Source organism: Rhinolophus sinicus, chromosome 12 (genome assembly GCF_057876585.1).
Source record: "Rhinolophus sinicus isolate RSI-liver-muscle chromosome 12, RSI-T2T, whole genome shotgun sequence".
Taxonomy (NCBI): Eukaryota; Metazoa; Chordata; class Mammalia; order Chiroptera; family Rhinolophidae; genus Rhinolophus; species Rhinolophus sinicus.
The window spans coordinates 13193332-13218492 of record NC_142512.1 but is presented as its reverse complement, the minus strand read 5'-3'; the positions used below and the strand labels follow the sequence as shown (position 1 = coordinate 13218492).

The following is a 25161-nucleotide window of genomic DNA, read 5'->3' as shown; positions in this document are numbered from 1 at the left end:
AACAAAGAGATAGCTCATGTGTCACCTTTGTGACAGATGGCTTTGCCAGTTTCTCCCATCCTAGACTGGTGTGTTTCTTCAGTCCAGCACATGGGGTCCCTGGCTCTCTTCCTGCAAGTGACTTGCAGCAGTGACAATCCTGCAGAAACTGCTTCTAGCCTGCTCTTGCCCCTGGGTCTCTCATTGTGTCTGCAGTTCTTTCCCCAAGCTGTTGTCCTTAATTTTGAACCCAACCCTGTGGCTAGTGCTTGCCAGGTTATCAAGTTACCTGAGCACCTCCTAGATGATAGGCATATCATGGGTGGAATTTTGTAAGTCTTGACCCCAGTTCTATGTTGGATTACATACAAAATTACTTACCTGTGTCAGAATCACAGGCTAGAAAGCAGCCACCTGTCTGCATTACTCAGATCATGTCGTATTAGTTTGTACCGTGGAATTTTCTGGGGGCCAGATACAGGTGGAAGCAGTCCATCCTCTGCACAGGGAACCTGAAGCAAGGCATTCTAGCCTTCCACACCCCAAAACCCTGTGTGGCTTCTCTAGAAAGTACCTAGAGCTGAAGGAAAGCAGCTCCCAGGCAGCCCTCTAACCCCCGACCTGGGGAGCCTGGTCCTGAGGGGCCCTGTCCCACTGGTGGAGAATTGGAGCAGCCTGGGTTCCAGGTAGGGCTTTCAGGGGGCTTTTCCAGATCACTGGCCCAGTCCACACGCAGACAGTAGCTTTGGGTGATGCACCACCACACAACACGAGGTGCTGGAGCCGTACACACCATCTCATCCAAGTGTTCCCAACCCTGGCTGCTCGTAAGAATCATCTTTCAAAACAAAAGTAGAGGATCTGATTTAAGTGGTCGGGAGTCCATCCAGATACGGGCCTTTTAAAATAAGCTCCCTATTGTAGGCAGGGCTGAGAACCACTGAGCTAATCTACCTTTGCATTGTCACAGAGCAGAGGCACTGGCAGCAGCCTAAAGTGGGAGTTAAGCATGTCCTGGCATTTCTGTTGCACTTTTGTGGGGTAGGGTAGGCCCGCCAGAAATCCACGGGCAGAGTGTGCAAGAATCTCCCAGGACGAGGCTCAAAGCACAGACTCTACAGCCAGACTGCCCAGGTTCTAATCCGGGCTCTGCCACTTATTAGCTGTGTGACCTTGGACATATTTCTTAATCACTCTGTGCTTTTATTTCTCTCCTATTGAGAAAAGTATCTATGGTAATAATAGTAAGTACCTTGCAGGACTATTGTGAAGATTAAAAGAGACAGTATATTCGTATGTTAAGTACCTGGGACATGGTAAGCACTGTATCAGTGTTGGATGTTTATTATTATTATTAATTATAATTTTCTAAGAAGAAGCTACGCATGAATAGTGGCCTCAGCTGTCAGAGGAGAAGGGAACCCACTGTGGATTCTTTCACTTTTCAACCTGTTTCCTCGCCCAAACCCCCTCCTACCATCATTCTATAGACTCATGTGAGTCTGGACTGGTGGGTCGTGAGTAAAGACAGAAAGATTTACCAAAACTTTTCTAAGACAGAGGGTAACATAAAGGGAGAGGGGACTTCTCCTTTCTGTGCAACAGAACCTGCGGCAGCTTTGGAGCTCTCAGTCATGGTGGGCAGGTATGGCAGGGAGGGGGGCAGTGGAACCGAGTGGAAATGGGCCAGACAGGTAGCTGGGTGATCGTGAGCATTCAGATGTCATCCATGACCTTCCAGAAATACCTGGAAAGACGGCAGAGAGGCTGACGTCCTGGTGAGCTGGGGGCTGGGGGCAAGCCAGGGTATTGAGTTTATGGTACGGGTGGTATTCCACCTGAAATGACCCAGCCGGTGAGGGAAACTCAAGGTTCCCACAGAGAAGACAGACATCTGAAGCACTGACTGTCACCCATGGCAGGTGTCACAGTGGTAGGTGTGGGACCCAGCTCCCTGCCTCGCCGGTGTTCTTTACTGCATCAGGCTGCTCTTGGTGTCTCCTGGCAGGACCTGGGCCTGCATGGCACGGCCCTTAGATAATCAGAGGCAATCTTGGGGCTTCCTCCCACTTGCCTGTCATGTAGGCAGATGCCTTCATATCCCTTTTGTGGTCTGCACCGCTAGACACATCCGACCTGCCTGGCTTTGCCCTGTGAGGACCACAGGCAATTTCAGTCTATAAATGCATCCATGGAAGTCAGTGGCAAGGATCAGAAGTAGAATTTGCAAAGGGCCCCAGTCTTACTTAGCTTCTGAGGGGATAAGCAAAATGCGGCTGCTTGTTCTCCGCTGGTGGCTTCCTACCGTCCACACCCAAATTCTACCGTTCTTCACTACTTTTCTATAGCAAAATTACAATCCAGCATAAATAATACTGTTGCTGCCCCTTAAACTCGCCAAGCCATAATACCCACGCCCTGCTGTTCTCAGAGCCCAGAATACCTTCACTCTAGCTCACCGGGAACTTCCCGTGGCTCAGTGTTTATCATCTGACCCATCTGGACAGAACATGCAAATGCACCTACCTGTGTTCAGAGAGGAAAGCACAGCTACTGCAATTTCCCCCAGCAAGTCAGTGTAGGAGTGAAAGGGAACTCACCGGGGCACCAAGTTTAGATTCTCAAAAAGCCCACAACCAGGTTGTTTAAAGAGATCATTAAAAACTGAAACCATTATAAGGAACTGACTTTGAAAGAGGAACTACATCAGGGTAAATAGGTCCACCTTGGAGCTTACAGGTTACATACTGAGCTATCCTGTGGGAAGGAAGATTTCAGCTCAATGCCGTAGACCTCTCAGCTAATCAGAGCTCTCCTACGGTGGACAGGCTGCCTCAGAAAAAGTGAGTTTCTGTTCGGGATGAGGTCCTGTGGGGATGGAGGATGGACTAGCCGACCCAGCAAACATCAAGTGCGGGCCAGACACCAGGCTGAGTGCTGGGGAGAATAGGGAGGGTTCAGACAAAGGCCTGGGTGACAGGAACTCACAGTCCATCGACACCAAAGATCACATCATTCACAGTGTTGCACATGGAAGCATTTTTGTCCCCAAAGCTCTGTAGGAGCACAGAGGTGGGGCACCTAGCTTACCAGGGCGTGGAGAGTGGGGTGGGGCGAAGAGCATGGAGGGAAAGGTGAAGAGCATCAGGACGGGCCTCCAGGGGGAGGTGACACCTGAGTTTCATCTTGAAGGAGAAAGAGGTGTTATGAAAGGAAGATGGGGAAGCGGAAGGGAGGAATGGGGTTTCAGGCCGAGCACAACACATGAGCAAAGGTACAGGGGTGTGACTGCGGGAACACTTCCAAATACCACCGTGTAAAGGCCCTGCAGGGGTGGCCGGAGTTGTGGATGGAGAGGAGGAGCCAAGCTGTGCGACACTGAAGAGTTTTTCTGTCCTTCTGACATGGAGAATGGGAAATGGCAGAGGGGGTTTAAGCACAGAGTGATGTGTCTAAGTTCTGTTTTAGAAAGATCGCTTGGGCAGAGATGTGGAAGGTGGACCTAAAGAGCATGGGAGTATTATCAGGGAGAGCAGCTGGGAGGCTCCTGCATTTGTCCAGGGAAAGGGGATGGATGAAGGTCTAGACTGAGGGTGAACAACTTGTCCTGGTTTGCCTGGGACTGTCCTGGTTTTAGCACTGAATGTCCCATATCCCAGGAAGCCCCTCAATTCTGGGCAAATTGGGATGGTTGGTTAACCTTGCTGGACCTGGAGAAGGTCGATGGAGAGGAAGGGAGAGGTTTGAAACAGAAAACCAGCAGGACACAGGAAAGGGAGGAAGAGGAGGCATGTGAGATGACTCCTAGGTCTCTGGCAGAGGTGACTGGTTAATTGATGGTACCATTAATTGAGAGATGGGACACAGGGGAGGAAAAGAAAACAACCATGAACACATAGCTCTGACTTGGCCAAACACTCTTCTAAAGAGCTTTACATATTACAACCATTTCACCCCCACCATTAGATAAGGTAGGAACTGTTATTATCTCCGTTTTACAGATAATGAGACTGAGGCACAGAGAGCTTGAGTAACTTGCCTAAAGTCACAGGGTGGTAAATGGCACAGCCAAGATCTAAACCCAGGCAGTCTGGCTCTAGTGAGCTCTTACCTATTAGAAAGCACTGGCTTTGGTTTGGAATGTTGTGGGACATTGAGTTCATGGTAACTTAGCTAAATGCAGGAGTCAGAAACTCAGGGGTAAATGTCAGAGCAGAGATATAGATTCGGCATCTTGAACAAATTGGACTAAAACTGTATAAGGGTTTTGACAGCCCAGGGAATGAGAAAAGAAGTGGGCCATGGGTAGAAGTAGGGAACAGAAGCTATTTAAGGAACTGGTTTAGGAAAAAGAGTCCAGGGAAAGAGGCTAAAAAACAACAATCAGACAAGCAGAAGAAGAACTACGAGAAAGTGGTATCTCAGAACTCACAGATTTAGGGAGTTTAAAGACTCAGAGAACTGGGCTTCAGTTCTAGGGGTGGAAGTCATTCGTATGGATCAGAGGAGTGGAAAACTAGGGAAAACTTCCATGACAGTGTTGCAAGCCAGCTTTATTGGAGTATTAACATACAACTAGAATTTCAAATATAAATATTTTCAAGTTAATGGCAACCACTGATTAAAAAAATAAAAAAGTACATATAACTTCCAAATCATCAGAGGGGGAATAATAAGTAAACAAACTCTGAGCAGAAAGAAACATAAGAAACACCAAAAAGTATTAAAAAAAACACACACAAAAAAAACAACACCCTGAAAGCACAACATAAGATGGCAGAGTAAAGTCAAATAGCATATAGTGCTGATGGATTTATTAAAAAACAAAGACTTTCAGACTGAGTCAAGATAAATCCAATTATATGCTATTTACAAGAAGCATCGCTAAAATAAAATTTAAATGTTTTAAAAATGAAGGGATGAAGATTTCTGATTTCAAAATGTCAGTGTGTATTTTCTCTTTTTCCTGTTATAACTCACCTCAGAACAAGGAGGTGCATCTTTAATGAAACTAGAAAACACTTAAAGCCCTAACGATAAGACTTGAGTGCAGAGAAGGAGGTCAAACATAAGGATCAAAACTCTGGAAAAGGCTTGTGAATTGGAAGCCATAGCTTCCACAGATGGTGGGGATGGGATGGAGCCTGAAAAAAGGGAATTGATTGAGAATTCGTATGAGGAACAGTTAGGCAGCTTCAGGTTCCCACTCCCACCCTCAGCAGCCAAGCAGTGACCCCTCCGCTCTGCCACAGAGACCAGAGAAACTGGACGAGAGAGACTCTGGACTTGGGGACACCACAATTGGAGGAGGACGGAGTAAAGTGCTCTACTCCATTTAGGTAGATTACATGAAAGGCTGCTCACTGAATGGTGTGAGCCCTACTTCCCTCATCCAGTCCAGCTCCGGAGTACAGACACCAGCAGTCCTATACCCTCCTCCCCCCCCCCCCCCATTCCCCAAGGCAGGAGCCTGAAGGACCCTTTTTTTAGGAAAAAGAGACTGTCGTAGCAAAGACGCTTGCAGATAGTGACATGGGTTTCCCCACAGAAAGGAACATGGCCTTCTGACTGACTGCTCACTGAGAAGCCCACCACTGACTCCGGTTTTTACTGCTCCACTTTTCAACTTGAACATGCATCCAAGGATCACCAGATGTTCAGAAACAGCCTCTAACATTAAAAAAAAGAAAAAGGAGAGATACCCAAACAAGCAAACAGAGAACAGGAATTCAGAGGAAACAGACACAATGCAGGGAGCAGAAGAAAATTTAAAATAAATAATTACGATTTTTTGAGAGATAAAAGAAGGTATTGTACCAATGAAGCAAGAATAGAATGCTACTAAAATGCATAACCAGAAAACAAGAAAGAATTCTTGAAATTTAAACGTTCAAAAAATGAATTTGAAGAAAGCTCCCCAAACTTGAAGAGAAAAACAATGGCAGAGAAAAGATTTGAAAATTAGAGTATCGCTCTAGGAGGCCTGACATCTGACTATCTGCAGTTCAGAAATAGACAGCAGTGAAATAAAGGAAGGAAATAATTTTTGAAACTATATTAGAAAATATCTCAGAACCAGAGGATGTAAGTCTCCAGACTGAGAATGTTCTTCAAAGATCCAAAATAATGAATGAAAATGATTCCACCATGGCACATGCTGGTGACCCTTCAGAATCCTTTATGAAATGAAGTATCTAAAGCTTCTAGAGAGACAGAGCGAGAGAGCGAGAGAGCGAGAGAGCGAGAGAGAGAGAGAGAGAGAGAGAGAGAGAGAAATCTCATACAAAGACTGGGCTTAAGAAGGCGTCATGCGTCATATTTCACATCAGCAGGATCAGAAACTAGAAGAAACTTTGGGTTCAAACAGACAGAATTGACAACATCAAAACCGTAGCAGGAATGTTGACAAACCCTTTCTCAATTTTGGACAGATGAGGTGGACAAAAAACATTAAAAGTTGTAGATTAGAGTAATAGGATGTGTTTGATTTGATCATTCAACATGACACTTTGCATTCTGTAGATAGAACACACACATGTACTTTTTAGTTGTCTCAGGATATTAAAAAATTGATCATGTGCCAGGCACTGAAGAAAATGTCAACAAATACCAAGGTCGAATGTTGTGTTTGGCTGTCCCAGGGGAGTTTGCTAGTATCAGGAATCAAAGAGCTTGGGTTTCAACAGCCATGGGGGAACAGGAGACAAGGCCATGGGCCCCCATGAAGCAGGAGTTTGAAACTGAGGTCCCCATTAAGGACTCTTGAAGGTTGTATAGTCTCGGTGAAAGACTAGGTTAGGAAAAAGGCACGAGCAGCAATGGGAGACCACAGGGAAGCTTGTCTGTTGTGGCTTGTGCTGTGAGTGAGGGTGAAAAGTCTCCCCTGGAAAATTCATAGCCACAAACCTGTCCTTGTGTGGATTTGGGGTACACATTTACATTGTCTGCATGGTCTGGGAATATATGAGCCAAGAAATTAATTTGAAATATGGTCCTGGGCTCTTGGCAAGAACAAATACAGAATTTCTCCAGGATGACAAGTTTTCCACCCAGGTTTCCCACAGACAAAACTCCAATAAGTATGAGCTCACTATTGAGGAAACATACAGACATTAAGCTGCCATGGGGGTCAGTGGACCCAATAAACAGAGGATTATACTCCCAATAATTACACATGATGTAATTACAGAAATCTGACTATAAAATAAAAATGTTTAAAATGAGTAAAGAAACATGAGAGGGAATAAAAACTATGAGAAATATTTTAACATCTCTGAAATTAGGAAGTATTTTGCAACCAATGTGATAAGAAAGCATTGTTCACAGTAGGAAATATTGTTTCTTTCCTACTGGTATGTAAAATTGTGGTATGTCTTTAATTTGATGAAATATGGTGCTTGAAAAAGAATCAGACATATGTAATGTATAATCATACCAGAGGCAGAAATCATCAAAGGAAAACAATCTGTAGATTTTGCTACCTCTAAAAAAAAAATCATAAACAACATTAAAAGACAAACTGAGAAAAGCATTTCTAAAATATATGACAAATAAGGGGTTAGTGTTCTCATATTATAAAATAGGGACACCACAGTATTAATATAGGATGAGACTATAAACAGGAAATACACAAATGAAAGAAATACAAATTGAAAAAAGAAATGAAAATTTTGACAATCAAATTTCCAAAGCTGAAAAAATCAGTTAATGTGTTAATTGTGCAGTGAAATTAGCATTCAAACACTAGGGTGGGATTTGGTATAGACTTACTGGACGGCAATTTGGCAAAAGATACCAAAAATCCTAAAATATGGATGCTGTTTGAGAGTAATATTACTTCTAAGCATTTTTAAAAAAAGGCATAACAATGATTTTCAGCACATATTTATCTCCAAGTATGTTCCTCACTGTATTGCTTATAATAGTGAAAAATGAGAACTTACTGAAATGTGTTATAAGAAGTCAATTAAATAATTACACAGACATATGTAGCCATCATGTAATAAATATTTCATAAAATATACCAGTATTTAATGACATATTTAATGACAGATACTGTCAAGCCATATTTATAACGCTTTAGTATATTTTTGAGTAAAAATGTCAAGTTACACACCAGTACATATGTAGCTATCAATTATGTAAAAATACATAGAAAAAAAGGCGGGATATTTATACTTAAAAATATTCATAGTCACCTCTCTAGGTGATGGGACTACTAGTAGAATTACTTCTTTGTGCCTTTTTTTGTATTTCCCAATATAAATAACTAAACTTTTGTTTATAGGTTAAAACATTATTTTTAAAAGGGAGGCTAAAGAAATCTCTGGACTGAAAAGTGACCTTTGGTCTTGGTGACATGGAGGTGACTTTGCCACCATGGGGTGGGCTGTAAGCAGATGGCAGTGGTTAAGACAGTCATTGATAAGGCACTGGAAACTCCTTTAGAGGTATCTTTCAAGAAGCTTGACTGAGAAGGGAAGGAAGTGGTAGCTAGAGTTAGTTGGGTCATGGTAACGATTTTTCTTTTTAGGATGAAAAAGACTTGAGCATGTTTGTAGGCTAAGATGAAAGAGCAGTAGCAAGGGCGAGGTCAAAGCTGAGACAAGAGAACTGAAAACAGGTAGAGAAGAGCCTGGAGGAGATGGAAGAGAAAAGCGTTGAGTGATGCAAAGGTCTGGTTGAGGTGGGAGGTCATTAGTTTGCTGAGGCCCTAGTCTACATGGGTGTTGGGTTTATTCTGGGAGCATTCACCCACCTGAGCATACAGACTGGGGAGGCAGCTTGATCTAAAGTGAGGGTCTGCCTGGTAAGTGGTGTGGGGGAGTTGAGGGTATCTGAGAACACTGGTCAGGTATAATCATGGGATCCAAGGCCCAGCCGAGTAGGGAAGTGAAATCCAAAGAGGCCACCAGACAGGGAAAACATTGGTGAGTCCTATGTGTGTATCAGTACGGGAATCCATATCTATAAGTATCAATAAGGGCAAAGCAGAGGGCAAAGAGCAATGATGTTGAAAGAGCTGGTTGGATTTGGTCAAAGGTTGGGTAGTGGTTGTTTAAGGAGTGTGGCTGTTGTGTAGTGCAGGGGAAAGCCAGAATGTGGGTGCATTTTGTAGTTATCTGGGTATGTCTTAAGTCTTCAGGCAGCCAGCAGGTGGAGGGCAAGGCCTCAACTCTTATAATGCCTTATTTATGCCAGCTGATGTTCAGTATTTCAAACCAACTGATTGGAAAGCAGATTCTTTCCAATAGGAAGGCCCACTTCAATAGCAAAGGCTCACAAATCCCTTTCTCTGAACTCCCTCCCCCGGGGCTCCCAGCCATCTCTCTGTTTGAATATGCTCAGTTCCCATTCTACCCAGTACTTACAGAGAAGGACCTTCCTGCCAAGTTGGATGACTTGACAACCTCTGTCAGGCTGACACGCAGGCACATGTGGTCTGTAAGGGAAGCAACAGTTGCGGGGGCGGTGAGTGGGCCTTGCAACGGGGAAGAATGAAAAGGGGGTAGGAAGCTATGAATGGGCCTTCAGGAAAGTAGGAGAGTTTGAGATTCTAGGTCCTAAGACGACCTCAATGAGCCCTCTGAACCCCCTCCATTGTAATCCCGCCCCACACCCAATTTAGTCCCCACTTCCTGATACCACCTTGGTCCTAGCCAAGTTTCAGTTTCTTCCTGATTATCCATCTCCTTTCCTTGGCGAATCCACAAAGCTTCTGAATCCTCAGGCATAGCAGCCATCACCAACCCAGATCTCTTTCTTCACCTCCTCTGCACCCCCTTTTTCAACAGAAGAAACTCTGTTGAACTTCCCTGCAGCTACTGGGCATGCTAAAAACAGAAGGAACACCTATCCCAGGATGTTGAGTACAATAAAGGAAGGTTCTTAGATGTTTGTGCCTCTGAGGAGGGTTCTGGCATCAGTTCTAATAGGGTTTTGTGATGGAAAACTTGGAGGAGGCATCAGTTAGAGTGGGGGTGGGCGGGTGGGAGTCTTGTGAATTAAAAGAAGAAATACAATTTTTAATAATAAGAGTTAACATTGTAGTTTACTATATGCACATAAATTAGTATCTTACCTCCATTTTAAAAGTGAACAAAACAGGTAAAGAAGTCACAAGTAACTTGCCCAGGGTCACACAGTGGTAAGTGGGAAAGCTGGGCTTTGAAGCCTGCCCTTAAGTTTCTAAAATCTGCACTCTTGACCCATTCTATGATCACCTTAAGAGCTATTGCCAAAGTCACACATCTCCTTTGTGGTGTTCAAGCCCTACAAGTAAAGAATGTCTCGCTGTGATAGAGTTTCATGTGTCATCTACACATTCAACCCACCTGGAAGCCATTTTATTAGGAAGTGATCAAATCAGTAATTTTTTTCTTGAGTTTTTTCTTTGTGCCAGATGCCAAGAAAATTTAGGAACAATGATACTCATATATGAACACAAATGCTTTATGACAGACAGGTGTCATAGTTGGAATGCTAGCAAAACCGGAGAATTTTAGAGACAGCGCGATTACTCGTGGTTGGACGGGAGAAGAGGAAGGATCAGAGATGGCTTCCTTGTAGGCATTCCAGCCTGGCTAATGTGTATTTTCATTCTGTGTTTCTTCTGGAATATTCCAGACTCATTAAAAAATTTTTTGAGTATAAAGTAGCATTTTATTTATTCAGCAAATATATTACCTACTATGTGCCAGAATATGTGGTAGGCACTAGGGGTAGAGTGCTGAACAAGATACATCTCTACCTGGGTCAAGTTTCTTGTTTGCTCTGAAATGATCTTCTATAAGCATCTGTGGGTCACATCGATTAAGTCTGGTCTGTTGAGATTTGGCAATCACAGAGGAGATGGTAGGGCACAGTAGTGAGGAACTTGTGTGAGACTTCTGAGACATGACCTTGCGCAAATTATTAATTTTTTATTTCAATTTCCTCTCCAGTAAAAAGTGGCTAATACTTTCCCCTCCAGTAAAAAGTGGCTAATTAGTTATTAGTTTTTTTATTTCAATTTCCTCTCCAGTAAAAAGTGGCTAATACTAATAGTACCTATCTCATAGGAATAATATGCTTAAAAGAGTTAATATGTTTAACATAGAACATTGCCTGGCCTACGATCAATGTGTGCAATGGTTAGCAATCCACATTACCAACCTTTTCATTATTCCAGGAGACCAGGGAGCTAACAAGAACTCATATTTATAAATTATGCATATAACTATCTGCACATAAATAGGTATCTTTTATTACCTTCATTTGAATTTAGATAATTAGGTAACTCTTATATATATAGGTATTTACTGTGTTTCCTTGAAAAGAAAACCTAGCTGGACCATCAGCTCTAATGCATCTTGTGGAGCAAAAATTAATATAAAACCCGGTCTTATTTTACTATAATATAAGACTGGGTATAATATAGTATAATAAAATATAATATAATATAATATAATATAATATAATATAATATAATATAATATAATATAATATAATAGATCCAGTCTTATATAAGACCCAGTTTTACATAATATAATATATAAGGCCGGGTCTTATATTAATTTTTGCTCCAAAAGACACATTAGAGCTGATGGTTCATCTAGGTCTTATTTTCGGGGAAACAGGGTAGATAATAGGCTAGAATTAGATAATTTGAACTTGTGATGCCTTTTTGTGAACTGGAGAGTACCTGCCCCATAGAACAACATTCAAAATAAAAAAATTCCAAACAAAACTCAGCTCTACAGGCCCAATGCAGAGGCAGGAAGCCACCTGAACCCCCTCCACATGGCCCCTCCACCTTCCAGCTGGTGTCTCATCAGGCTGCAGAGGTGCAATCCAGCGCTAGAGCATGAGTTACTTAATGGTGAGCATCTGAGGGCAGGGACCGTGCTTCACCCTGGCAGCCTGGCACCCAGTCCTGGGCCCAGCCTGGGTAGGAGCTCAGCCACACTCCATGATCCCAGGGACGGGCTGGGAGGCCTCCTTCCCCAGCTCACTGCATCTCCTGTCCCTCAACCCTTCTCCTTCTCTCCCCACCCCCAGATTTCCCCTCGTCCTTTCTCTCTCTCTGCTCTGCTTTCCCAGCTCCTCACCTTCAGTGTCACTGGCTGGAAGGGCCTTCAGGACCACCCCAGTGGCCCGCAGGGAAACAGTGACCTCTCGGGTACGGTGGCTGAGCAGGGCCTGGGGAGGGGGATGCAGGCATAGATGGGGGTCCTCAGGAAAACCTTGTCCCCATGCATCCTCACGTCAACTGTCTTGCTTCCTGCCCCTGCCCCAAGAGCCTTTTCTGTGTCACTAATGTCCAATAGGGGTTAGGGGATTAGGGTTTAGAGCACTCTTAGCCCCAGGGAGCATGTACAGCCTTCTAGACCCAAAGGACTCTGTCTCCAATACATCTGGTCAGCTAGTGAGAAAGGTATTTTTGAGCAAGGGGACAGCCCCCTTGTTCCTTAAATTACATGACCTCCTTGTCTAATGTAAGGCCAGTCGTAACCCTTCCATCCTGGCATAACCCTCCGAAGGCTGGGAAATGGGGCAGTGCTGAGAAAAGGGCAGAAAGTTCCTCTGGCTCTGTCTGCTTTTCCCCCACAGGTGCCTAACACCCGCTTCCATCCAGCTGTACGTCCTGACCACCTCCTGACCATGCCCACACCACTGACCTTCTGGTAGCAAAGGGAGAGCTCGGCACCTGGGCCCTCTGCCACACCTCTCTTCCTGGGTGAGGAACAGTCTGAGGGAAGATGAGAACAGGCTGAAGGTGGGAGCCCCTCCCCCACCCCAGCTTCCTCACCTCACTGAGGCTAAGCTGCAGAATTTTCTCAGCATCTCTTCCTAAATGGAAAGACAGCACCTCAGGAGTGTCAGGCTGCCCTTCAGTCTGGATGAGCTTGGAGGGAGCTGAGGGCACCCCAGTGTTCAGGGGAGGTGGGATGGGGGGGATCATTATGTGAGGGGTGGGAGGACCTTCTAAAAATGGGGCTTGGGGAAGCTGAGTCAGGGCGAGCTTTGGAAAGGGGGGAGCACATGCTCACCTTTGGGGAATTTGGAGTCTTGGATCTTCACCTTCAGCTCAGTGAGGAAAATGTCCTCTGCAGGGTCTTGGCTCAGGTCACTGAAGAAGATCTGGAGAGAGGACGTGTGAGAGGGAGAGAGGGGGCTGGAGATGGCCGACTCTCTACCAGAGGCAGCTCGCACCTCTAAGCCCCCAGAGCCCGAGGATATGGACAGTGGGGAGTGTTCAGAGGCAGGGAAGGAGTCCTTAGAATATTACAATTAATATTCTAAGTTGCACCCAATGATTACTTGATCTGATCCTGTCTGTGTATCTGTTCATATATCTACAGCCATATATTTATAAATAGTGGAGGAAAGTAGTATTGAAACCCAAACTACTGTAACCACTACTAATGGGGATAGCAGGAGCAGGGGACAAAATTCACAGGAGGGAAGGTAATAAAACCTCTTGTAGACATGAGTAGGAGAGGATGAAAGGGAAAGGGCCAGAGAGGAGCACTTTGACCTTCCTCGTCGTGTGCAGGGAAGCTCTGGGCTGCATGAGAGAAGAGCTACTGAGAGCTGATTTGTTCTTGGTGACACCTGGAGGAAATTTGGCAGGAGAAGTTGCTCCTGAGGGAATAGGGACAGAGAAGAGGAGAGAGGCAAGGTGTGGATGGAGCAAGAGGGAGTGAGGGAGGACGTGGGAACAACAGGGAAGAGTGACCACAGAATTTTTCAGAATGGGGATGGAGAGAGAAAAGTGGGTGCCAGAAGCTAGGAGCTGGCCTAGCACTCACAGCCAAGCCTTAGTGTTCTCCTGTTGACTGTAAGCAATCACATCTGAACAGAGGCAAAATTGGGAACTCTGTGTAGGCCACATCCCTTACCCTCCCATCCCGGCAAATATAAGTGGCTCCTGCCTCTTAGAGTCAAAGAATGATGGTAAGAACTACGGAGATGCCTGGTCATAGAATCACTCCCGCTTCCTGACAGCATCTGATCCAGAGCAGAGTCCTGCTTTTTGGAACCCTCTCCAAAATCACCCAACAGGAGCCTAAATCCTATAAGTTCTTTCTAACTGCCTCTTCCTGAGATGCCTTGTGGTTCTCCATGGTGTGTGTTCCCCCTCACTGCAGCAGGAAACCCAACTCTGTTCAGCTACAGGTGCTCCTGGGGGCCATTGGCTGAAGGGCAGTGACAGCTACCTAATCTTTAATTTTGAGTCATTTGCATTGCTGAGATGTTTACTCCCTTTACCAGGGAACTTTGAGAGGTTTTTTCCATTTGTGTTTTGTGTTGTTTTGGTTTGCATTTTGGAAATCAAGGAAAGGGCCTAAACCCCTCATTGAGCTCAAAATCAGGAAGGCAATAAAGAAAAGATCTACCACAGGATGCAGAGTGATAAAAAAGAATTCAGTAAGACAGGAAGCTAGAAGCAGAGGCAGCCATGAGAAACTCGTCTGTGGGCACTCACAGAAATCCAGAGATTAAGAAGATAAAGTTAACAACCAAGAGTGTCTGGGTGAGTTTATGACTTGCATCCTGGTAACCTGTGTTTCTGCGGAGCCAGGGTATTTAGATTGTGGGGTCCTGGGGTCCAGGAGGGTGCCACGGTATCCTTGGAGCCCCAGGTGGACAGCTTACCTTGACTGTGTAGATCTGGAAATAGATGGGTTGGGTGCCCATGCGAACATAGTAGGTGATAACATCTAGGATGAAAGGGTCTACAGTCCGGGATGTATCCAGGGAAGGAGGCTATGAGGGAGACAGAGAATGTCTTCAGCCATCTCCCTCTATGCTACTGTGGGAGGTGCCACTTTTTTAACAGAGAAACTCCAAAGCCCCCACATGCCCTCTGTGACGCACTAACCCAGCTTGTCTTTCAGCACAGTCCAAGCCTTTCCTACTATCCAATTTCCACTCCTAGTCAAAATATACATGTCCAAAGCTCCATTTCCCCAGGGACTGACTCATTTCAATTGTACAAGGTATATTGGGCACTTCTATGTGTAAGGCACTGTGCTGGGTGCTTGAGGTAGACAAGATGCTTGAGAATATAACTAATGATAAAATAGTCTGGACTGGGTTCTAGGTTTAGATTAGCTACTCACTAGCCAGGTAACCTTGGACATGAGAGGTTGAACCAGAGGAGCTGATGTCTCTTTTAGCTCTTGTGGTATCTGAATATATTAATAAACTAATTAATGTTTATTTGTTATTGGGAAAGAACTAGTGCCATGTCCTACAGGCCTTCCTCAACCCTGTATAGTTATAAAGCATAATCCTGGGGTTTTTTGGTAAACGGAACAGAATGTCTACATAGAATCTGATAGTATCAGAGTTGGAAAGAACTCAGAATTTATCTAATCTATCTTGTAGCCAATCCTATATCTCTTCTGCTTCTCATATCTTGTCTATTGAAATACTGTTCCCTTAAAAAGTCACGCTGAGAAACTATGAACTTATTCTAATGATGCTGCCATTGCTCACACTGTTTCCTGTCTCTTCACCTGGAAATTTGTTTTTGGAGCAAGTGTAAGGGCCATACAAACAGTTCATTATAAGCGGGAGGAGACCAGGGAAAAAACAAAATCCTACATGTGTCATGGAAGGGAAAAAAAGCTACCAACAAAGGCACATAAATGAGACCTGCATCAGATGTTCCTCTTATAATAGCCTCCAAGTTTTGAGGGAAAGGTATTTTAATACCCAGCTAAACAGTCTTCCATGTATATGCAAAGACAGTTTTAGACAAGCCATAATTCAGAAAACATGCCTTTCCTCAACATCTTCGTTAGAAGAAAATATATACGAAGGCACTCCAATCAATCAGGCAATATAGCAAAATGGAGAGCTCAGTAAAGTGGCAAGTTTTAAAATAAATATGTAAAAATCAATAGGTTCCTTTTATAGTAGCAGTAACTACTACCCAAGTATAATGGGAGAAAGATACCATCCACAACTGCAAGAAAATACATGAGGAGGAAATTTAGCAAGAAATTGGTAAGGGCTGTATGATGAAAAATGTATAACTATCCAGAGGGATATACAAGAAGACTTTAATAAATGTAGAGTTATTACCATGCTCCCAGAGAGGGTGACTTATTATGCTAAAGATGCTAATTCTCCTCCAAATTTAAATAAAATCCCAAGGGAATTAAAAATAAAATGACAATAAAATTCTAAAACTTATTTGGAAACAAACATAAATAGCATAGTCTGAAAAGTTTTGAAAAAGATGAGCAATGGGGTAGGCTTACCCTGACAGCTATTAAAATATAAAACTGCTAATTTGTACAGAGATGAATAGATCAATGAGAAAGAATAGGTATCCAGAAATAAACTGAAGCATATGTAAGAGTTTAGTAAATGACAAAAGTGGCATTTCTGATTGATGGGGTAAGATAGTTTATGCAATAAATAGCTTAGAACAACTGGCTAAACACTTGGAAAAAGTGAAATTACATATTACACCCTAAACATTGAAATTAGTTGCAGATAGGTTATTTAAATGTAAAAATTGAGATATTAAAAGTGTTAAAGTTACAGTGACTATTTATTTAATCTTGGATATAATTTCATCAGTAGAGAAGACTTTTCAAAGCATAAAAACGGTGTGTATGACTATGAAAATATTAAACTTCTGAAGATCAAAAAGCACTGCTTACATAATTGACAGGCAAATAACAAAGTGGAATAAAATTCGGCAACACGTATGACCTCAAAAAGGATAAGATTCTCTTAACATATATGTGTAAAGGCCTTTTCAAATCAGTAAAAGACTAGCTCCCTGCCCATGGTCAGCAGGGGTTAGGAAGCAGCACTATGGTTTTGCTCTGGAATCACGGTGCCTGATTCCAGGGGGAACTCTGCCATTCATTTTCTTATTTTGGACAAGTTACCTAATCTCTTTGTGCCTCAGCTGTTTGATCTGTAAAATGGGGACATGGTGACAATAGCACCTGCCAACAAGAGTATATACTTGGTAGGAATGCTGTGTGTAAATGCTTAGAACAGAGCCTGCCACATGGAAGTGCTCTAGAAGCATAAACTATTGGAATTAGTGAAATCACCACAGGAAACGCATAAAAGAAGGAATTTAATTGGCCTACATCTTTATGAAAGAATGTTTTACTTTATCTTTTCCACAATGGTCCTGTCCAAAGTACAGTTGTCCCTTGGTATCCCAGCACCCCCAACGCCCGTGTATACCCAAATCCTCAGATGCTCAAGTCCCTTATGTAAAATGGTGTAGTGTTTGCATATAATCTATGCATGGTCTCCCTAGACTTTAAATCATCTCCGGATTACTTATAATACCTAGTACAATGGAAATGCTACGTAAATAGTTGTTATACTGTATTATTTTAGGGAATAATGACTAGAAAAAAGGTCTGTACATGTTCAGTACATACACAGCCATCATAGGCCTAACTACATAGTACATGTCAGCAACAATATAATTTTTTTTCCTGAATATTTTCCATCCTGGGATGGTTGAATCCGCAGATGTAGAACCTGTGGATATGGAGGGCTGACTGTAGGTACCTGGTAAGTATTCCAAGTAAATTCCAACCACTAGCTGGTTAGGGCTCCCCTCCTGTATTCCTTTCCTGCCTCCTCCCACCTGGGCTGACCCTTGAGGTCAAGGGTCAAGAGTAATATCTGAACTAGCTCCCACCCCATTCCCGCCCCCCTTCCTCCCCACCTCCTACCCTCGCTGTTCCTACCATCTCTGCCAGCTTGTGGATAGCCGGGCACAGGGTGTTGATGGTGTTCTCATACCACGGGTCTGCACGGCCCAGGAACGCAGCCAGCTCTCCCAGCTCCAAATGCCTGGATGATGTGGGCTTCTGGGGACAAGGGGTTGAAGCCCACCTGTCAGGCCCTCTCTCTGACACTCCTTTCCTGGCTGGAAGGTCCCCAGGCACCAGTCCTAGGCAAACTAGCTTTGGGAATGTAGTCAAATCATTTAACCTCTTAGAGCCATTTCTGCCCCACGTAAAAGCTGTCCTGTTTTATGCCTCAGATGAAGCTGGAATGTCCTTCTCTGAGGCACTTGCCAGGGATGTTGAAAAATGATCATCGGCCTTAAAAGGGGAGAGACAAGTGTTGCTTTGAATTCAATGCTCCCAATAAGCAGCAGAATGGGCAACAGAAATGAAAAACTGCAAGTGGGACTTCATCTCCCCCAGTAGGTCAGTGGCTTCCACTGCCTGAAATTCCAACGAAGCACGTGTGTGCGTGAGCCCCCTGTTTGAAGAGAACCTTGCAATTAATTCCATTCGCAAAGCAAAACAAGAACCAGCAATGGGCAGGCTGCCACATGAGAGAACATCTCTCTGGCCACATTTAGTGCATAGGGCCTGTGTCTGTGGCTTCTGGAACATAAGACCTGAAGTCTCACCCAGCTCCATATCCCAAGGAAGGGTGATCCCAGTTCCCAGAGTCAGGGGAGGCAAGGCTGCAGAGTGTCACTGCCCAGCCCCTAACCCAGAGCCCTGCTCCTGACACCCCCTCTATCCCTTCCCCCCGTGTCCCCCTCCCGTCCAGCTACCTCAGGTGTCAACACAGGGATGTAGTAGAGTTGCAGGCTGAGTCTAGGAGTGAGGCAGAACGTCTGCGTCTCTCGTTTCCTGGCAAAGGGCAGCAGAGCACAGGGGTGAGGGCAGGGCTTTAGGCTTCAAACAGGCTTGGTTCACATCCTGGCTCTGCTCTTGATTATCTCTTGACTTTGGGCAATTTACCTAATCTCTCTGAGCCTCTGTTTTCTCATCTATGGAATGGGTGCACTGTGCACCATCCTCCCCCATCCTATCTTGGCCTCTGCCTCCTGACCCTCCCTAGCCATTCCTTGACCCTCCACCAGCCCATGCCAGGTCCACCTGTGCCCCCACTATCCCCCACCCCCAGCCATCCCTCTCAGCGCCCTACCTGAGAATGTGGTAGGCCCGGGCCAGGCGCCCCAGCATCCTGTCATCCCCCAGCACCAGCACCCGGGCGGTGTGCAGCCGGGAGACCCCGGGGAGCAGTTCCCCATCCCCACTTGGCCTGCCTGTCCTCTGGTGCAGCCCCGGGGGCCCATCCCAGCTGCTGGGCATCAAGATGTCCGGTAGCCACACCCGCTTCTTGATGCCCCCTTTTCGCTGTAGCGCATTGTGCTCCATTTCAGGGCTGCTGGGTGCAGGCAGCTCGTGAGCGCCTGGAGGAAGGTCTCGTTCGATGCCGCTGTCGGTGGACAGCATGGACACCCGGGCCAGCTCCTGGTCTGGCAGGAAGCCCTGCAAATCCAAGGCGTCCAAGTCAGCACTGAGGTGCAGCTGGGATTGTGGCTTCAGGAAGAACACCAATTCCTTCCCTGGAATGTGGAGAACAACGGGGGAGCGTCAGAGTGGAGGATACATGAGGCTGGCAGGGCCTCATCCTGGCAAGGTCTGAGGTTCCATGTTTCTCACACTGTTTAGCTGAACATGCTCCATAAAGAAACTTAGGTTCTGTGGCCACAGAACTGAGAACCCCACACACGTCTGCCACCTCTTGTTGAATTCCATTAGTAAACATCTTAAAGGCTCTGAGAAGTCCTGCAGTAAAGAAATCTGTTGTCACGCAGCAGCCTAACTGTCTGTCCCCTCGTGCATGTCCCTAAAGAAAGAAGAGTCTGTGAAACTGTTCCTTTCAGGGACTTTGCTTCACCTTTGTGCTTGCACCTCATGTCTCTCTGTTTGGCCCCCAAAAGATGGCTGGTCAGCCAACGACGGGTAAGATTCCTCACGGGAGGAACAACCCAAGCCAGGCAGAACCGCGTGGGGACCACCAGGAGAACTCACGGGGCCGATAGAGGTGGGCACAGCCCCCACTTCCCCTAGCTAAGGAAAGCCTCCGCCTCTGTGGCTATATTCCTTCCCACAACCTGCCCAGGAAGTGATTCAATGATGTAATAACATCAGTTCTCCTTCCATTCTTATCAATAAGTTTCAGCATAAAGTATTTGTCCCTGGGGAGGCACATATCATAATTGTTAAGACATCATGGGACTTTCTATTCCGGCTGTTTGCAGGCAAGGGTGATTGGTTTGAATCAGTTTTCTGGTATGATGTATGAGACTCACAGACCGTGGGGAAAACAATGCTACTTCCTTGTGTGTTCATCAGTAAAAGCCAGAAGGCGGCCCGATTCGGGGCTCTCAGTCCTTTGAGGCTGGGAGACCCTTGGCCCCCTGTTTCATAACTTTCTTGATTTCTGTTTCTTTCCTAACCCTTTGCCGCCCCTTCTCGTTCTCTCACTGCCCGTGTTGCGCTGGATGCGACAGAAATCAGCTTATCCCAGTACCCCCTGACTCTAAGAGCCCTCTTTTTCACATTCACTCTTTAGCACCCTCCCATTCTCTGACTCCCTGTAGCCTCCCCCGCGACACAGATAACAGACCATCAGCTCCTGGAAAGACTTACAGGCTTTTCTAACCTACCTTCATTTTATTTCCCACGAGGAAACTGAGGCCCAGAGGGAAAACTGAGTGTGTAGGGTCAGCATGTGAAAGGAAGTGCCAGGACTTGACCCCACACTGCCACTACAACCTGTACCTTTGTCTTCCCCTCTCCCTTGGCAAGAGCCAGGGGACAGTGGGTGGGAACACTAGTGTGCTGGGGAAGTGTCAGGTAGGCAGGTCTCTCTGGAAGGCCCCCTCCAGCTCCAGGAACCATTACTTTGGTCACTGCCTCTTTCTTGGGGACACGCATTGTCTGCTGCCATCATCATGGGCATGTGGCCCTTTCCGGACATGTGAGGCCAGTGGCTAATGCACTGAGCTGTTCTGACATACAGAAAATGCGTCCTTCTTCCAGACGTGCAGAACAACTCAGGGTACAAGGAGCACACACACAGACATACAACAGATGTACACACAGACGTACAGACACAGCTACACCTCGACACAGACATTGACACACACAGCAGATACACAAATACACAGACACGCACTGACACAATAGATACACAGGCACATATACATACACAGACACACTCAGACACACGTACACACACAGACATATGGAGACATACACAGACACACCCAGACACATGGACATACAAAGACACATGTATACACACACGCATACACAAAAGCACACAGACACACAACACATGCCACTGCTTCCAGCTAGCTCCCACGGAGGAGGTCAAAGTCATGGCACTTACACAGCTGCTCCTCATCCGTCCACAGACGGAAGGTGATGTGAGGGCTGGGCAGAGGGGTGCTTGGTGGCCGATCTGGGACGGGGTCACCTGAAGGAAGGAGCAAGCTGTGGAGACCACGAAGGAGAGGATTGTTGGATTTTCCTCAGCCCTCCCCACCCCACCCCCAGCTCCCGGATGGGTCCTAGAGGGGGTGGCAGAGACCCTGGCCCTCCCGTATCTGGTTTTGTTCCATTTCTCTCCCTCTGCCCCCATCAGCTCATTTGGGGCCTAACACTGCAGCAGTCCCCTCCCTGCTCAGGAATGCTATGAAGCTCCCTGTTTCCTGCAAACTTCCTAATTGAATCTTTAGGAGTCTTCACAAAACAGCTCACAGTGTCTTCCCCAACCTTTTCTCCTATTGTTGGTCCCTCCCCCAACTCCGTGCTGCAGCCATGCTGCCTTTCTCATTGTTCTTAGATGCCCTGCCTACATCCAGAGGAGGTGGGAAAACGCTGCTGTATTTCTCAGTGTCTCATCCAATAGCTTGCATACAATAGACAATTAATGTTTGCTCCTGTGGGTGATGCTGAAGAGATCTCATCAGCCAAGGACTAAGGGCACAGGAAGCCTGCCGACCAGGGCCTGGTAGAGACCAGGGCCTGCCCCTCCTCCTCTCCTCCTTCTAGAAGCCTTCCTGACCACTCCAGCCCCAGCGGTCATTCCCTCCACAGCAGACCTTACTGGCTGTACACTGGGCACACCTAACTTCTACATAGCATGCCTCCCTCCCTAATGAGGCTGCAAGCTTCTTCAGGGGAGAGCAAGCAGTGTTCACAGAACACTTACTACTGCCAGGCATTGTTCTCCTCACCTTGTACACACTGCCATCATCTCACCGGATCCTGGCCAGTGACCCTGGGCCACAGGTAATATCATTATCCTCACTTTACAGAGGAGCCGAGGGCACAGAGAGGTTAAGTAACTGGCCCAAGGTCACACAGTAAGTGGCAGAGCCAGAATTTGAGCCCAGGCAGCCCAGCTTCAAAGTGCATGCTCTCACCCAAGACACTGTGCTCATCATCACTGTCCCATGCTGTCCCTGTAGCAGCAGGGGCTCACAGGGGTGCTGGCTGGTCATTAAGATGTGCTGGACAAGTCAAGGTAGGAGACAGGTGCTGAATGTGGCTGGGATGGTGGGGGTGGCCCAGCTCAGACCTCATCCTGTCTTTACAGAATTACTGCTGAGTTAGCAAGTGGTACCCAAGGAGAGCAAAGCCAGATTTGCCCCAGAGTATGCCCCAGCTTCAGGAGGAGGGAGGCTTCTTGAGCAGACCTTTCTATGTGGTTGTTAGAGGCACAGAGGTAATCAGCAATATAGAATATTAAAGCAAAACAAAACACAGAAGACTGAGAAGATGGAGGAAGTCTTTGGGGCGGGGGCATCCTGCCTGCCTCATTGTGACTTCTGCAGCCTCTATCATCCCTGAGCTGCCAAGGTCAAGTGCCAGGGCTGACACTGACCCCGGCACGCGGTTTCTAGTCCTAGGCCAATGTCATGTACCTATGGGGGCACATTGTGTTCTGGGACATGCAGGCTGATGAATTCCATGGGCGACCATGAAACAGGAAATACATCAGAACCATTCTCCGGAAATACATGTTCCAGGACACTTTTCAGGGCTCTTTAGGGGTTCCCTATCCACATGGGCTTGCTTCCCATCAGTGTATGATATTGTCTTATAAAAATGCAAATAGAAAGGAAGTGAGTGGGATAAAAATCGATGATACCAGATGTCAGTGATGTTGATCCCGCTACTGGGCCATGAGATCCTTTGATTAGTACAGTGGTTAAGAGCCAGTCATCCTGGATTTGAATCTTACAGTTGTGTGATCTTGGGCAAGATGGATAAATCGCCTCTTTATAACTCAGTTTTCTCATCATAAGATGGGGATAATACTTTCCTACCTCACAAATTTACTATGAGGATTAATTGATTTAATATATGTAATATATTTTAATATACGTAAAGTGCTTAGAACAGCAACTGGGGTATAGTAGGTGCCCTGTCGGTGTCAGCTGTTATCATGACAAATTATCCACCTTCTTAGCCCAGGACCTTCCAAGTTCCTGCCACCCTCAGTTCCCCAGGCTCCTAGGAGCGGCCAAGTGTCCCACCCGGCCTCAGCTACACAGTCTCTGAGCAGGGACAGCGCTGCTTTGTGGCTCTTCCTTCAGGGTCCCCCGACCGCCGCCCACGGCGCCCGGGAGAGGCCTCGCTGCCCGCGCCCATCCGTCGGCCGCTTACCGCTGCAGCGCCCCCTGGAGGCCACCGCCGGCCCCAGCAACGAGCGGTAAATCTCTTCCAGCCTCCTCAGGTGTCCCTCCCGGCTAGGGCTGGGCTCGCTAGCCATCTGCTCCACGGCTGTCACCACGGCGTGGAAATAGCGCTCCAGGGTGCGGCGGGGACTGGCCTGTCGGGGAGGAGCGTCAGAGCCTCGATCCACCCCAGTACCCACCCACCCCAGCTCCAAGGCCAGGTCCACAGGTGCATGGATTGCTCTATCTGGCACCTCCCCTCTGTGCTGGGGTCTGGGCGGAGCTTCCCTGCCAAGGCGTCTGCGCCCCACAGCCAGGGCACCTCTCCTGACTCTTCACCGCTGTTGCCAGAAGCTGCCTGCAACTGCAGGTCCTCTACCTGGTGTGGGGAGACAGCTGGTGCCCAGCAATGTCGGGAACCCAGAGGGGCAGGAATGGCCTCTGGCGCCCACCCGCCTTGGAGAATCACCAAGCACTCGGATATGTGAACTCCAGGAATATTAGGGGTTTTGTCTGTTTTGTTTACAGCCGCATCCCGAGCACCTACAACAGCTCCTGGCACGTAGTAGGTGTTCAATAAATATTTGTCGAGTATTTCCTAAACTTCTGTCATTCCTATACTGCCTTGACATAGCACCTATACTATTATTTACTCATTATTTTTATTTAAATCATCTCACTGTTTTGGTTCAAAATTATTTTAAAAGGAAATTTTATATTGCTACTCTAAATAAAAAGGCTAGTGTCACCTGCAGTAAATAGAAAATAAGTAAGACGATCACAAAGCATCATTAAATTCTAGCCAGGTACCATGGCCTGCCAAGGCTTTCAAGCTTGAAGCTTGCTTTCTCTTTTTAAAAAGGGAGATTAGTAAGTGTTAAAGAGGTTACAGGTAAAGCACCAAGCTGAGCCTTTCATCTTAATAGAGACAGGTTTTGAAAGAGTTTCTCAGGGTGCCATTCCTGAGGATGCTCTTTAGCACGTGGCCTCCTGCCTCCAGCGGTACAGCTCTGACACCCTAAGAAGAACTGCCCTGGATCATATTTTCTGGCTGTCTTTCCTCACCCCACCCACCACCAACCAATCCCATCTCATAACTGGAGTTGCAGGGTCCAAACAAGTGACATGGGCAGGTACAACAGGACTTGCTCTAATCTGTTCTGTGCTAGGGGTGTGCTGAGCGGGGTCTTACCTTCCGGGGATAAGGGAGAGTGGGTCCTTCTGACTAGCTAGGGCTCTAATATTTATAGAATGAGCAACTGAACGAACAAAGGCAATTAGAGGGATATGGAATCAGAGTTGGCAAGGGCCACAAGGAGCATCTCATCTTGTTGCTTCATTTTATAAATTCATTGTAAATAAATGAATTAAATATTTATCAAGGACCTATTATGTGCCGGGCACTGTTCTAGGTGCTGGGGTACAGCAGTGAACAAAACAGATAAAAATTCCTTCCCTCATGGAGCTCATATTATAGTGTGTCTCTGTGGGTGGTGGTAGTGGGGCGGGGGGAGATTGGGGGAGATAATAAACAAGGTAAGTACAATTTATAGTATTGTAAATAACAATAAGTGCTGAAGAAAAAACAAAGCAGGAAAGGAGGATGTGAAATTTTGGGGCGGGGCTAAATTTCAGTGTGATCAGAGAAGCCTCACCGAAAGGTGACTTTTGAGTAAAGACCTAAAGGAAGTGAGTGA

At 46.1% G+C, this 25161-nt stretch overlaps 1 protein-coding gene and 1 long non-coding RNA gene across 2 annotated transcripts in view; one reads left to right on the top strand and one right to left on the bottom strand.

Annotated features, from left to right (window-relative positions):
- Nucleotides 1-25161, bottom strand: part of PIK3R6 (phosphoinositide-3-kinase regulatory subunit 6) — a 59360-nt gene that overhangs the window by 1901 nt on the left and 32298 nt on the right. The window contains exons 9-18 of the mRNA XM_074319523.2: nt 23454-23619; nt 21169-21255; nt 18910-19333; nt 18533-18611; nt 17706-17828; nt 14620-14730; nt 13011-13101; nt 12639-12709; nt 12069-12159; nt 9351-9421 (exon numbers count right to left, since the gene is read on the bottom strand). Of these exons, the coding sequence (XP_074175624.2) occupies nt 9351-9421; nt 12069-12159; nt 12639-12709; nt 13011-13101; nt 14620-14730; nt 17706-17828; nt 18533-18611; nt 18910-19333; nt 21169-21255; nt 23454-23619 (1314 nt within the window). The remainder of the gene's footprint in view (nt 1-9350; nt 9422-12068; nt 12160-12638; nt 12710-13010; nt 13102-14619; nt 14731-17705; nt 17829-18532; nt 18612-18909; nt 19334-21168; nt 21256-23453; nt 23620-25161) is intronic.
- On the top strand, nt 6-20206 carry LOC141568813 (uncharacterized). Its single transcript, XR_012492028.2, has 2 exons — nt 6-2822; nt 19148-20206. It is a non-coding gene; the product is annotated as an uncharacterized LOC141568813 (long non-coding RNA).